At 42.8% G+C, this 15,148-nt stretch overlaps 1 protein-coding gene across 1 annotated transcript in view; it reads right to left on the bottom strand.

The window, feature by feature from the left end:
- Positions 1-2,449: 2,449 nt before the first annotated feature.
- The window catches only part of EFCC1 (EF-hand and coiled-coil domain containing 1), a gene marked incomplete at its 5' end in the record, with an annotated part of 14,903 nt that continues 2,204 nt past the window's right edge, over positions 2,450-15,148 (bottom strand). The window contains 5 exons of the mRNA XM_010152934.1: positions 2,450-2,583; positions 4,148-4,217; positions 6,773-6,931; positions 13,303-13,465; positions 13,769-13,892. Coding sequence (XP_010151236.1) covers positions 2,450-2,583; positions 4,148-4,217; positions 6,773-6,931; positions 13,303-13,465; positions 13,769-13,892 — 650 coding nt within the window. The remainder of the gene's footprint in view (positions 2,584-4,147; positions 4,218-6,772; positions 6,932-13,302; positions 13,466-13,768; positions 13,893-15,148) is intronic.

The raw sequence follows: 15,148 nt of genomic DNA, 5'->3' as shown, positions 1-15,148 counted from the left end.
AATTTGACTGAGGACTGTTTCTTGATCCATCCTGAAGAACAGATTCTTATGGAACTTGCTCCATATTGACTGATTTTTGGAATTAAAATAACTAACTTTTATTGTTAATAGATTAATCAGCATATTCCGATGTATCAAAAATTATTCTGATCTAGGTATTTCTTAAAGAAATAAAAATGTATTTGAAGCTAATTTAGCAAGATACAATTTTGCTGTTTCTTATATCAATTAAATGCTATTTATTTATTCACAAAAGCTATCTCAACCATTTGCAACTTCCTTAACACCAGTCTAGGTTTCCAGTGACATTTTCTAGTCTCTAATTACAGCTCAGCTGGTACTTGGATAAGCTGTGCAATACACACTCTCATTATATTGCTCCTCTCCCATTTTGGCATTGGGACATCAGTTCACTTAAATCTAGATTTCTAGAAATATATCAGAAAGTAAAATAGAAACTTAGTGGTGAAAAAGGTGCTAAAAGTATACAACTAGCCTAGCAATCTTAAGGTAGACGTTAAGTATACATAATACAAGCACACATATATGTGTGTGTAGAGAGAGAGTGGGTACAGTAAGTGATATTAATCCAAATGATAAAAGAATCCTGGAGTGCATGAGGGTATCCATAATCAGACGCGTACTTGCATTGTAATCCTATTTCTGAAGTGTCTCTTCTGCTAACTATACACAGAGATCATGCTTATTGACTGATTCACTGGCATTTTATCTCTTTGTACATGTTCCTGGGAAAGTGTAAGAGAGCTGCACAAAGCATAAGCTGATACTTGCTCTTGTTTTTTTAGAAAATGAACGCAAGCAGGGAACTTACTTTTGCTCTATTTGATTTTTATCTGTGGCTCTTTCAGTGTATAGTTTTGTAGTATATAGCATTAGCACATAATTTAGTATATATTAAGTAACAGTATGTTATGCTTAGCATTGCGTTAGTATAGTTCTTGTTCTTACAGGGTGAATATTGCATAAATTAGAGAGGACTGTATATAGTCCTCTCTAATTTATCTTTATGAAAGATCTACACTACAAGTATATACTTATTCTTAAAATCTTCCTCTGTCTAACCAGAAAAGAAAAAAATAGGTAAAACACCAGTGAACAGAATTTGTTTCACTGTTTGCAAAACACCTTTTTTTTTCTCCTCCAAAATGAAATTGAAGTATCTATCTCAAATTTTTGCCACCAACAGGGCTCTAAACGCTAAGTGATGTAGCACAGGTGTGTGTAAGCTATACAGTGTATTATGAATAGAAAGAGAAATCTTCTTGTTTCCCAAATTGCCTTGTGCTACAGACCTTATTCCTGTATGAAAACCATTTTCATGGGAAAAATCAATACATGCACAGTTCTGAATTGAATGGTCTTATTTCACTGCTGGCATTATCTCAGGAAAACCATTTCACATTCTTAACAGACCTACAGTGCCTTTTTTAATAACATAAATCCAGTTGGGCCGTTTAAGAACCCTGCTTCGTTAGCTTCTGTGTTTGGGAGTTGAACGAAACAGCAAAAGCATCTTGGAAGCAACCTATCTTTTTATTTTTGCCCCCCAGGAATTATTTTATTGCTGATTAAAATGCTACATGGCACTGTGAGTAGGCCCAGCATTTTGCACTCATTTGTCTGCAAGAGGGGCTAGTGTTGTGTCCCGCAGTTGCACTGAGGGAAATGAAGTGAGAGAACACAGTTGTGTACTGCACGTGTTGGTTGCTAATGTGACAACAGCAGCTGCTGCAGAGTGAATTTTGCAGCCCTTCCTTGCCCTGAGAGCCTGGGAACAAGATTCCTTTGTACCTCTTTCAAGAAGTTAAATGTAACTTTTAATGTTTTTTTTGGGAAAGACTGTTGTAGCTTTCTCAGGCATCTCTATAATTGCAACTATGAAGTTCAGCAGAGCAGTAATAAATCTATCTACAGTGTTAAATAAGGTGAGTACTTGAATCACAGACACAATCACATTTTATACACGAGCCCTTAAAACTTGCACGGCTGGCATACCCTGGTGTGTAGGTTCATAATACGGTCATTTTGTCACTTGTCTGTTAAAGAAGCGGTTCGCTTGCCAGCGATAACGTAGGCGGCCTTTTGCTTTTGAACTGAGCTATCCCAAAAGCTAGAAACTCTGCCCAGCCAGTGTGCGACCAGGGCTGTAAAACTGGACAGGTCAAGTCAGTGTGTTTGGAACTGTCTTTATTTGGTTAACCAGTGCAGTTACAGGGCCATCAGAGATGGACATTGCTACGTCACATCGTGGGAATCCTCCTTCAGGTAAGGGAGGGCTCTGCCGTTAGCTGGGGAACAGGCGCTCTTCCCAGCAGCAGCATATCCTCAATGTCATGGCTGAATTATTGTACTACATGGACAAATCATATCCCTCCATCACGTCTTGGAACGAAGGAGGCCGTTGTTCGGCTGGTTGTGCGGGCGTAGGTCAGCACGATATGACCAGAGGGTTGGACAGGGACTGGCGACGCTGTGCCTTCTCCAGAGGCTGGCTGTGTAAGAGTTCACAGGCCGACAGCTCGTGGTAAAGAGTGTCTAGGACTTCAAACAGGTGAGCTTTTCCTTTTAAAAGAAAATGGCAAATGTTATAATTTGAACAAAGACAGAGTTGCAGTTTAACAATCATAACACAAGTTCTCTTCTTTGTAAGTGTGATTTCAGGTAATTAACATAAATTGTCTCAATTTTGAGACCAAATAATGAATTCCTGTCCCTATAAAAATGGGAGTGGAGCTGGGTTCAAGGACTGTTTTGTCTACTGGTTCTCTTGCTTCATTCACTGCTCGTTCACTGAGTTCTTGCATACTTTTGTGAACAAAGGCTATTTCATAGCACAGTGAAGAGTTGCTAGTCCATCCATCCTTAGCCTTGTCGAAGAGGAGGAAGATGTTTGATGACAAAGAAAGCAGCTTAAGTCATATCAAGTGCACAGCCAGAAAATCGAAAGCAGGGATGAGCCGTTGATGGCAAAGGTGATGCAGAAGGGACAGAGAGCTTCACAAGGTTACTTCACTGGTTGGTGTCATTTTAGGGAGCAGAGCTGTGCTGCCAGTACAGAGGGAGGGACTTTGTTTCAGCACCATCCCTTGGAGTCAGTGTTCCTGTGCAGGGTAAGTAGCAGTACCTTCTGGATGCTTGTGTGCTGTGGATACTGATCTCCTCTTCTCTTGTTCTCGCCAGGAGAATACCTGGTGAGAGCTCAGTATAGTTCTCTCTGTGTTGGTGTCCAGGAGCCAACAAAGGTCTGTCTTTGCCCTCTTTTCTCTGCTTCCTCTGCAGCCGTGCTGGAACAGCACAGCTTAGCTCAGCGCTGCCTGCGCCCTGACTCACTGGACACTGGTAATAACAAGGCTTTGAAACTGCAAAACCCAGAATGGGTTGTGTGTTATTCTCCCTAAATCACTGTTAATAATATTCTCCAAAATTAAACCCTCAGGTCTTTTATAATCTTGTCTTTGACTACTGCCTGCCTACTAAAAGCACCTCCAAGCCATGTTCTTAGGCTTGGAACAGGATGCTAATTTCTTGAAGGTAAGTTCAAGCTAATAGGAACAAAGTAATCAAACCTAAACCCCCAGGCTGTGATCCCTGTATGGTTCCTACAAAGGCAGCTCTGGCACACCAGGCCATTGTCAGGGGAGAGGAGTTTGCAAGTTTAATTTTCAGAAGAGGAACACAAAAGGCTATTATTAGAGGACTGCAGGTTTGCCCCGGTTTGTCTACAGAAATACTCTGGTATACTTACTTGTGTTGCAGCAGAGGAATACAACACACAGTGGGATAGCAAACCTGATAAATAGGTCTCTTACATACTTGGCCATGTCTTCCATTTTCTCCTATCAATGAAGCCCTACAGACATTAGTGGGATACTGAACTGTTCCCCTGAGGCCAAGTTCTAATTAAAATTTGGTTAAAAGAACCCTGGCTGTGTTCCTGTCTGATGTGTCACAGACTGGGAAGCATCACTTTCTACAGGTAATCTTCTTGCCTAGTACTTCTTTCTGCCTAGCCTGTCCCCCAGCATTTGAAATATTTTTTTCCTACTCATCTGTTCATTATCTAGTGTTTTTCCCAAAAGGACACTTTTCATGCTTCTTGGTCTTTATATGTGATTTATTTTCTTACCAGGTTGGGGGTCACGGCAGGATTCCAAAGTGCTCAGCAAGATTTTCCCCAAGGCTCGCTTAGATATGTTCTTTAAAAAACAAAATAATATTATGGCACAAATATGTCCTTCACCAGCTTAAATGTACGTAACAAAACCTGTGCACAGTGGATTTGCATTTGAAAATTAAAACAAAATGAAACCGAATCCTGATATTGGCCACATTTCCAAGCATTTGATCTCAGATACTGCTCAGATAACAGCAGTTTGTGGAGGGCTGCAGTTCCTTAGTATGGCTATAGAAAGACAAATAGCAGTTATTCAGTGGCAAACCCCAGAATTTTCCAGAGTGTGTGCCTAGACAAACCTAGATGGCACGGGGCGTAAGCAGGCCATGCGCAACAAAAGCTTGTTGAGCCCTCTGCTAGGCCTGAGCTGAAAGGTGAACGGACAGATTTTGCGGTGTGATCTCAGGAAGAGGCTGCTGAGACCCAGCTGTTCTAGGAATCCTTGGGAATCATTTTAGGTATAAACACATTAGAAGAGATTGTATGTGTCATGGCAGGCCCACTGTTAGTTATATACTGAGATGTAATAGACATTAGCCAACGTGAGAGGACTGTGAAAACTACTTCGGATTTGAATGGTCTTTTCAGTGGTAGTTTTACATTAGAAACCTGTTGGGACATTACATAATGTGTCTGGAAAAACAAGCTCTCCTAATTTGCTGTCGAGACACTAATGCACGCTTTCTGGGCAATGGTCTTGCAATCAGTTTAATGAGCACTTAGAGCCCGTGGATCTGCAGGGACAGGTTGTTCTGGTTAAAACTTCAAGAAGTGAAAATGGATGGAAGCTATTCTGGACGAAAGACGATGTACCTGCCAGCTGCCCAGGCAACGCTGGGCCTTGCCGGTCATCTGCCTTCTGCCGTTGTGCCCCAGTGGGGACTGGGGCAGAGTGGAAAGCAGTTTGCAGTGAGGCTGGGGTCACACATGACCTCTGCAACACCGTGTGAGGTTTTAATAGTCCTAACAGAGCGCAGACTTGCCTTTGGACAGTCATTGCTTTATAGCAGATTCTGCTGCAAATGAGATGCTTGGGGTGTTTACAGCATGGATGTAAATATGCTGGGGAAGTACACCCAAACCCGCAGTTTCTGAAGAATAAGCTTTCTTTTGTCTGAAGTATCTCCCATCAGGGATTTAGGGGATCCTTGCTAAGCTCAGCTGGGAATGCTGTGAGTTATCTTGTTCATTTGCAGCTTGTATTGGTGCTGTGGGAGTTGGCAGCACGTGGTGGCATGTTTCCAGCAATGATTAGCATTAAGTGCTATTACCACTGAGATATGGCACACTGTGATGGATTGTCTGCTAAGCAGAAATTATTTGCAATAATACAACTGACCAGTGAATGACATGTTGAAGTCTTGACAAAGAAGGTTTAAGATGTTTGTCGCCAGTCAGAGTTTTTACTAGTTTCATCCTTCACTGGATTGTTATTGATGCATTTGTCAGACTTGCAATATGAAAGTGGAATATCCATGTCAAGTGCTCAAATAAGTCACCAAATTTTGAGATATTGGACTTGTTCCCCAGAGTCATCAGTGCAACATGAGTGTGCTTCAAACAAAGTGAAGTGATCATATGAGGAAGCATTATCACCTCACAGAGATTAGGTAGAGCTTTGCTAAAATTTAAGGAGAACCCTTATCAAAGTAATTATCAAAGAAATTAGCTCCTAGCAGTGCTATCCAGCTCCCAATGTACTCCATGTTCTGCAGATGATCCAATTCCCCCGTCTTTTGGCCAGCCCTTGCCAGTATCGTTCCCAAGCAGGCAATTTAAACTTATTTTCTAAAGGACCAAACTGCCATACTGGCCACGTATTTCTGGGATGCCATTACATCAGCTTTTATAAATCCATGTTTAGATTATTAATTGGGTAAGAAACTTCTCACAAAACATACCTTCTTGGTATATAGGAAGGAGTTTTATCCCTTTAATGCTAACCCAGCACCACTGTAGGATGCAGTTAAACAAAGGTCCTTTTCTAGGAGGAAAAACAATCTCCTAGAATCTTTCTGATTACTAGCAGTGTGTTTTCCTTGTTTTCTCTGAGATTTTGTTTAGAAGATGTGCTGGTTTTAGTCAGGGCAGAGTTAATTTTATTCACAGTGGCTGGTATGAGCTGTTTTAGATTTGCGCTGATAATAGGACTGATAAGGTGTTTTTTAGTTGATGCTTGCACCAATTCAAGGTCTTTTCCAGTTTCTGATACTGCACCTGTGTTCCCAACTTTCTCACTACAAGCAGCGCGCTGGGGGTGTGGGGGGCAAATCCAAAGCATATCCTCATAGCAACCTCTGTGAAGAAAATTAACTCTGTCCTGTGAAAACCAGCACAGAGGATAAATGAGAGCTTGAAGATCTAGATCCCAGGGCATCTCCAGGCCTATTTTAGAAAGTCAGCCATAGAGGTCTAGAAGTTTTCTGCAATCACCAGGCAGTTCCCAGGGCAAGCACATGTGCAAAGATTTCTTGGTGTAAAGGACTTTCTACACAACAGGAGGTATGACATCCTTTTTAGTTTGGAAGGGACAGTCTAAACCCAGTTTCAAGTCTCTAGACTGCTTTCATGCCATACCAAGTCTCGAAGTTGTTGAAGAAGCTGTAAAACATCCACGAGCTTTTCTTCCACCAGTGACAGCCTAACTCTCTCAGTCTCCAACATCTGCAGCTCCACCTTCAGCAGTTCGGTCTCCTCCGCCTTTTGCTGCCGTTCACCTAGCAATGGGCCTTTCATCTGGACAATGACACAGGAAATTAAAAGCACGGGAGCTTTTCACTTTCTTGCCCAATAACTGTAAAGCTAATCTTTCCCCTTTTCTGGGAAATGTCAGGTCCCTCCAGAAGATCATTTTGAAAGCAAGTACATTTCTTTACCGTACCACATAAAGGGAAGAAGCAACAGTTGCTAGGAGATGCGTGCTCTGCTCTTTCACGTAACGGCGGTTCATTCCGCACTGGATGTAAGCAGATCGTTCAGCAATTTTAAGTACCAGCGTCACCATGTCAGTTCTCTAATCTTCTGCATTCCTGTCATCCTCTATGAAGCATAACCCTCTTGTGTGCCCTCACCAACGCGATCGGATTTTTGCCTTGCAAGTCCTATGTGTCAATCACCTGAATGTTCAGTGAAACAAAAGGGTAGTTGCTAACCTAAGTATTTTGGTTGGAAAAAAAGAAAGTGTCTTAAGAAAAAAAAAAATCAAGATCTTTGTTCTGCAAAACACTGGCATGCTTACTTGGTGAAGCACTGGTTTGCTGCCAGTCCAGACTCAACAAGACTTCGCACTACAGAACTCGGGCTGGAGAGGTCTCCTCCAGAGCTGAGCTGGCGTGTCGATTGTCTAAGAACTCCCAGTGAAAAAACACGGTTAGGATTTGGAATATGGCTTTTGCTTCACTGCAACGTGACATGTTTTGAACTACAAAGCTGCCACACCATTTGCAAAAGGAAATACCTTTGCTTGTCACAGACCCAAGCAGATACATGGCCAAGTTGCTAAAAAGAGCCTAAAAAGCATGCCACTTAAATAGTAATTTTTCACCTTGGAGAGCACTGACAGATTTCAGGTTAATTACTAAAAGTAAACTTATTTCTCAATGATTGCTGTGCCCAACATCTGAAATATTACATTTTCTTGCAATTTCTTGTTGCAAACACAAATCTAAACATATTTATTGATATTACACTGAGAAGCAAAACCACATGGGGTAAATGCCAGGTTCACTGGCTCTGTTATTCCCTTTCTGCTGTCATCTTTTATCTCTATTGCAGTTTTATAAATAACTAAAGAGAGTTGAACTAGAAAAGCTGAAGGCCTTAACATGCACACTATTTTTTTGGTGGAAATTTGTATCCTAATGAATTTTAATAGATGGGAAGGAACTTCAGTTCCCTAGAACACAAGGTCATCAGAGTGAAAAAAGTAAACAACCCCTGATCCACACTAAGCCTTCTAGAAGGCCATCTCAGTTTCTGCCAGTGCTACAAGTATGTATTAGCTGGTGCTTATTCCCCCCTCAGAGGGAATTCAGCTTGTTCCATCAGCTCTCCACGAACTTTGCCCTGTGAGGCGCTCCAGCTCCTCTGAGCTATACAGCAGCACAACTCCGGATCACTTCACCTGGTCCACCTGCCAAACGATGACTTCAGCATCCCTGTCTGAACAGCCCTTGTAGTTGAACGTACTAACATTTTCCTGTATGGAGAGCTCACTCTGTTACCACCAATGTGGCAGCAGCCCAACTGAGACCGAACAAATGCTCCAGAGGCTGTGGGAGGTCTTCATGGAATTAAACTTGTGGTTTCCTTTATTATGTTGCAGATTGCCTCTGCACTGTAAATATCACCTGGCACAGACACGTACTGAACACACATGAGAAGTACTTGCATTCCCCTGTACAGCTAAAGCAGTGTCATATCAAATAACAGAGAGGTTAAAAGGTCATTATTTTTAAGGGTGAAATAGGCTTTCCCAATATGCCATTAGACAGATGCTCAGGGAAATTCATCGCCATCTATCCTGCACCTTGTCAGGCCCCTGGTCCCCTGACATCACTTGCTGCTGCTTTAGCCATGCTGGCAAGCCCGCCGTTGTTGGAAAGCTGCACAGGGCCTCCTCTCTCCTCGGCGGCCGTTACCGAAAGGCTGTGGGCTGCGCTGGGGGGCTCGCCTACCCTCGTGAACAGGAGAGATACAAACTTTGCTCTGTAGTACGCATGCCACTTGAGCTCTCCATCCTTGTCCAGTGCCACGACCAGCTGCTTGCTTTGTATAGACGGCGCAGGCAATATGCTTAGCTGAGAGCACACTAGTGGTATTTGGACATAGCATTCGTTGCTGCTGCTGCCTCTTTCTCCTCCTCTTTTCGACTGCTCCTACAAAGCTCTTTTTGTTTGCATTCCCTGTGCTATAGCTAGTGAAGTGCTTTCCATGGCAGCTATACCTTAACAGTCACCTGGCAATATCAGGACACTAGTTTCCCAATACCTTTGTTTCATTTATATGTATGGGTATGCAGGTTTTTTGCCTTATTGTGCTTGAAGACAGCAGCTCAGTGTACCATTAAAACATTCTCCCAGATTGTTTTCCCTAGCTAGGTTACATCTAGCACCCGTTCTTACCTTAACATTTGCAATATGACAATGATGGTAGTTAAGCATAACCTATCTTTCAGACTTAGCTACTGCAGGGGGATGGTCAGTAGTAAAGTCACAGGGCTCAAAGAAATGGAAGTTTTTTTGGCTTTGTTAAGGTCCCTCAGCAGAGCCCAATTTTGGTTCTGTGCCACATTTGCGAAATGCAAATACTACTTTGCCAAATGCCAGTTTTGAGAAGTCAACCACTGATATCCAACCCTTGTGTAAAAGGGGGTGATTGCTATGGGGAAAACCTGAGGTCTGAGTAGTATGTACAAATACATCTAGGACAATGAATAATTAATATGTAAAAATCCCTTAAGAGAGAATTATTGTATTTTAAGAGAAAATTATTGTATTTTCTACACAAGTTACGGACGTCCTCATATTAGAGCCATTTTTACAAGCACTGAACCGTGCTGTGCAATTCATCTTTTAAATCATTGCACCCTCAGAGGGCTGAAAGGTGGCAAATGTGGCACCAGTTTTGAAGAGAGGCTGCAGAGATGGTCTGAGGAACAGAAAATCGCCTCAAGAGTATCAGTAATTATGTCAGGCAAATTGATAGGAACTGTAATGGAGAAGGGACTTGGTGAATACATAGATAAACACAGAGAAGATTCTATTAGATTTCTTTGAAAGGGTCTATGAATACATATGAACGATGTTAGTTCAGCTGATAGAGTGTATTTTGAACCAGCAAAAAGCTTTTGATAAGATTCATCACCAAAGACTCAACCTCCCCCCTAACTGCCATAGGGCAGTCGTGCAGATCCTGCCACAGACTTGCAGCTGGTTGAAAGATGGGGGTAGGACACAGAGGGACAGACCAGCATCCAAGTGACAGACCTCACAGTGACGGCAGATAATCCGTAGGGTCTCACAAGGAGCTGGGTTAAGCCCTGAGCTGTTCAGGGTATTCATAAATGTGGGGTTTTTCAAAAAGGTGAATGTCAAAGTGTTCAAGTTTGCTCTCAGTATAATTTTTTGGGGGGTAATCAAAACTAGATAAGAATCAGAGCAGCAGTTTATGATATTGACTAGCTACAGGCAATAAAAGATCAGATGAAATTCAGTGTGAAATGCAAAGTAAAGCAAGAAGGAAAAGTACACGATGTCGTATGTATGCCGCCATGGTGACTGCCACCCGAGGAGGAGATCCGGAGGAGCTGTAATCTGAACACAGCTCAGCAGTCAGCAGAGCTCAAAAGGACACATGCCAGGAGCTGTCAGGAAAGAAACGAGGGACAAACCAGAAACTGTGATTATGCCATGAAGCGCTTGCATTTGAATACTGAGAACATTTTCAGTTCTTCTCATTCCAAAGGGGTAATAGAGCTTGAAAAGTACATGGAAGAGTAGAACAGAGTAACAGAATTAAGTACGGGTTTCTATACCAGGAGAGCTGAGGCAGACTAGGAATACTGATAACCAAGGCAGTATTTCTGGTGGTAAAAGCCTGTACAATTATGAGAGAAAGATCATTTGCTGTTTCCCAAGCACAAAAATGAGGGTATAGTGGATGTACAGGCAGCAGATTTAAAAATAACAAAACCAAATCTTCAAAATCTGTTCCTTTCTAACTAGCATGTGGGAGTCCTTGCCCTGAGATACTGAAAGCATGGCTAACTTTAAAGAGAAAGGTAAATTCATGGTAAATAGCTCCAGTAATGGCTAGTAAACCTGGTACTCCATGCAACATCCAGTTCAAGATGTGTCTGTCCCTAGTGCTTTGGGAACCAGGTGAGTAATTCCAAGAGGAAAATCCTCTGCACTGTTTCTCATTGCTTTTCTCTAAGCAACTGCTGCTTCCCATTAGGTGCGTGATACTAGGATGAACTTTTCATTTGACCCTGTAGGGCAGGTCATAAACTAATTGTCTTTTTGATTAAGCTGACAGTTTGCATGCCAACTTGTACAGAAAATCATTGGCATTTCTTTGCACCACGACACTTGGCAGCATATCACACTATTTTTAGAATTTACTCAAGTTTTCTCCATCTATTAACCCCAGTCCCAACACCTTTATCACCCTGTCTTCAGTAGGAACTGGTTTTAAATGTTCGGGTGTTGGAACGCAGAACTTCCTAGACATGACACATTCCAGAACTCTTTTATCCTCTGGTTTTAGTGTCTTAGACAGAAGCAAGAATCAATTGGTATTTGAGTGTTGCTCTTCACTTGCCTGCCGAGTTTGTTACATCCTGGTTTGTTGTTATTTGTCTGATTTTCAGCACTGAGCAGATCCAAACAGAAGTAAATAGAACAATGTATAAAGTAGTTTTGTCATGTGATCAGAGGAAGTGTTCTTGGTGGTTTATTTATTAAGCAAATATATTTGTTTACAAGTCAGATGAGAGAGAGCATTTCTCAGTCTTCAATTTGCTTGTGTTGATTACAGGAACAGTCACCTTTTTGAAAAGAATTCCTTATTTCTTTTCCTTTTTGTAGCTTGAAGAAACAGCTAAAACTGCACATAAGATACAAACACTGGCTAAATAAAAGTAGGAAGCTTGAAGAATAAAAGTAGGAAGCTTGAAGAATAAATTTCTAACAGGCTCAAAATGGTTCATCCTACCAATTTTAATTTCATGTGCCAGGGAGTTGGCACTGTGTCTTATTCACCTCCCTGCTTGTCTTTAAATCAAGAGGAACAGATTCCATTATTGCCCTGGAATTTTGCATTAATCTATCGATAACGGCACATTTCTGAACAAGTACACAGAACTAATATCCATCAGCAGAGATTAAAAAGAAAGCGATATGGTACTTGTGGGAGAAGACGAGTACCTCTGAATGGAAAAGAAAGAAGAAAACTGACACTACCTCCAGGAAGGTAGTTCCTGTGCCAGTAGTTCTTCCTGCAAGCTAAAGAATAAATGCCGTTTTTCATGTGGGCACATGTTCAGCAGTGTAGAAGGAACTCTGCGATGCTCTGAGGAGTGTTACAGGCATAAATTGTCATTGAATATTCTTATTCTTTTATTCTGCTTTTCAATTTTTTCCTCACAAGTAAACTCATTTAATTAGTCAAGGGGGAAAGTTATGTGAAGCGCTGATAAAAACCTAAGGATGGCAACATGTAAAGAAGTCAAATTTTTTGCTCTTCCTTTGAATAGTTCACTGGTTAATACAATCCCTCCTGAACTACTGAAATCACTGCACTCCATTTAAAGAAGGGGCGTACAAGACGCAACAAGCGTTGAGTGAACCCTTAAGACAACGCAGACCAAAGCAATGCGTGTGACGCACTATTCTTGTTTCACAGAAAGGCTGGTAGCATTTCCATCTACGCCTGTCAGTGGCTGAAGTTTGCAGTGAGATCACATGGGCACTGCTGTGAGGCGTTTAACTACTGTGGTGATAACCTCTGCCGAAGGGAAGTTGAACATGCTGCTAGGACCAAGAACTAATATTTTGATTTATAAATACAGCTGCTCAAGCTTGAGAACCAGCCAGAGTAAACTGGATGATTTCCTCTTAAGGATTCCGAAACGGTGAACCCCTGCACCTCAGTCAGCTGGAGGGATGGATCTGTGCTCCCAGAGGAGCTGGATGCCTTAGGCCATGTGGAGTGTTTCATCTGCAGCTGAGGAACCCCTGAAAGCTGCCGATAGTAACCCTGCAGTTAAGGTGCGGCTTGTTGGTCTGCAGTGGTACCAATCCCAAACACAGCATCAGCAAACGCCTCAAACCGCGTACATAAAGGTCCGTATTTGAAGAGCCTGTGTCTGACTGCACCTACTGTATCTCTCATCCTCCAGATAAACGGAGATGCAGGTAGGAACCAGACTGGAAATGCGGGTGGTACAGGAAAGCATGAGATGTTTGAGCTGACAAACCAATGGCACGGTCAGAAGCATCAGTAACAAAGAGCAGAACAGCCAGAATAAAATGTAAATGCATATGGATATAAATGCAGCTCCTTGAGATACCTAACCAACTCACACTCTGCTCAGCACCTGTTACCTCTCCCATATTTGTTTCCAGCTTCTTCACTTCATGCCCTTTAAGCTCGAGCTGGTCCGTCAGCTGCGCGATCCTCTCGGTGAGCTCCGCAGGGGCTGTGCCGTAGCCATCACTATTGGTCTCCAAGTAAGACAGCAGCTTTTTCCACATTTTTTCATCGCATCTACATATGCATTAAGAGAAAAAAAAAAATGCTAGTGCAGCCTCGTGATGAAGGTTTATGTTTGAAAAAGCCATTTTTCCTGCAAAACTTGGCAGCACAGGTCAGAAATTTGTGTCCTGGCAGCACTGATGAGGGTGAGGTGGAGTACCCAGCAGGTTGTTTCCCATGAGCTGCAAAGGACAGGCAAAGGTGCCTGCTGATTTTCCTGTATGGTGTTACTGCTCCTTACTGAAGCCACGGTGCCTTCAGGTCACGACATAATCTTTGTGAAGGCCTCAGACAGGGTTAATCTCAGCAACCTACCCGCTGCCACAACAAGGGAGCTTGTTCTTCATTTGGTCCACCTGGGATGGCTGGTCCCCGGCCCACTTCTCCTCCTCTTCATCAGAGGCGGCCTGGCCCTCCACAGCGCGGAACAGCTGATCCTCTGCTGGAGAAACCAACAGCCGCTCAGCAACAGGACCACCCCCCGCGTGCCGCAGCTGGGACAGGCTGAGGTGAGGTTTTAAACCCCCCAGGAAACAGCACCAGGTCCCTCAGCACCCACGGAAAGGGGCTGTGAAGGTTGTGCAAGGGAGCCTTGGCAAAGAGGAGGCCGTCCTTTGCTGCACGGGTGTGCAGGGTGGCCGTAGCGCTCTCGCTTCAATCCTCTCTCTGTAATGTAGGGCGTGAAGGGTCAGGGTGTTACTGGGCAGGGCAATTACTGTTCACATACGCAACTGAATATACACTTTTCAAGAGGAATGAGAAACCACTGTACGGTGTAAGGTTTTTTGTTCCCATAATCATTGTAGCAGCTGAACACATACTCAGAGTACAGGAATTTGAGATACATGTTCTTGAAGTCATTTCCTTGCTGTGCTTTGTAGGGGCAGTGGTTTCAATGTATAAATGTAATACTAGACCCAGAGCTATCTAATGTTTAGCTATATAATTTTTACCTACACCTAATGTCTCCTCACATGCCAAGTAAACAATAAATGAACCGTCTACAAGACATGTACTGTTACAACAGCTCTTTCATCTGTGCCTTATCAAAGCTATTGCATTTAACTCCTTTTTATCACAAGAAGATATTTACTGGGGGTTAGAGGATTATGGTGATGCGTGTAACTTACAGGGAATCTTCTGAAACAGTGAGTACGTGAAAAGCACTGGTTACCTCTTCATTCTGAGCTTTTATTTGGAGTTGACATCAGGTTAAGCCAATGTCAGCATGATCTTAAATTTTATAATTATTTACCTTAATCACTGTCAGTCAATTAAGCAGGTTTAATGAATTTTAACAGAGTGATCAAGTCAAATGCTGTTATTTCTTCAAACCCTGACTGAAACATGCCTGACCTTGGGCAGCATTGCGACTGTTGTGCCTTGTGTTCATTCAGCCCAGGGAAAGCGCTTCACGGGACTCAGTCACCCAGCAGACCCAGTAAGGGATTTTCTGTCTCACTTCAAGGACGAAGGTGCTGGCAGCGGAGGCTGAAAGAGATGCTGGAGCATCCCTTCAGAGGGCAGTCGTGCTGCGCCAGCCTCCCTGCTGCCTCCCTCGCCCTGCGCTCAGCAGCCAGGGAAAAGGCCTGGCTTTGGGTTTTTCTGTTGGGTAACACTCGGCGTTATGTTTGCTAATGCAGTTTTCATTCCAGCAGCATCCAACGTGCCGAATTCATAGGTCATCATGTTCAA

The sequence above is a fragment of the Eurypyga helias genome, unplaced genomic scaffold (genome assembly GCF_000690775.1).
Source record: "Eurypyga helias isolate BGI_N326 unplaced genomic scaffold, ASM69077v1 scaffold49735, whole genome shotgun sequence".
Lineage (NCBI taxonomy): Eukaryota > Metazoa > Chordata > Aves > Eurypygiformes > Eurypygidae > Eurypyga > Eurypyga helias.
Note: the sequence above shows the minus strand (reverse complement) of the source record. Positions and strands in the feature narration are given on the sequence as shown.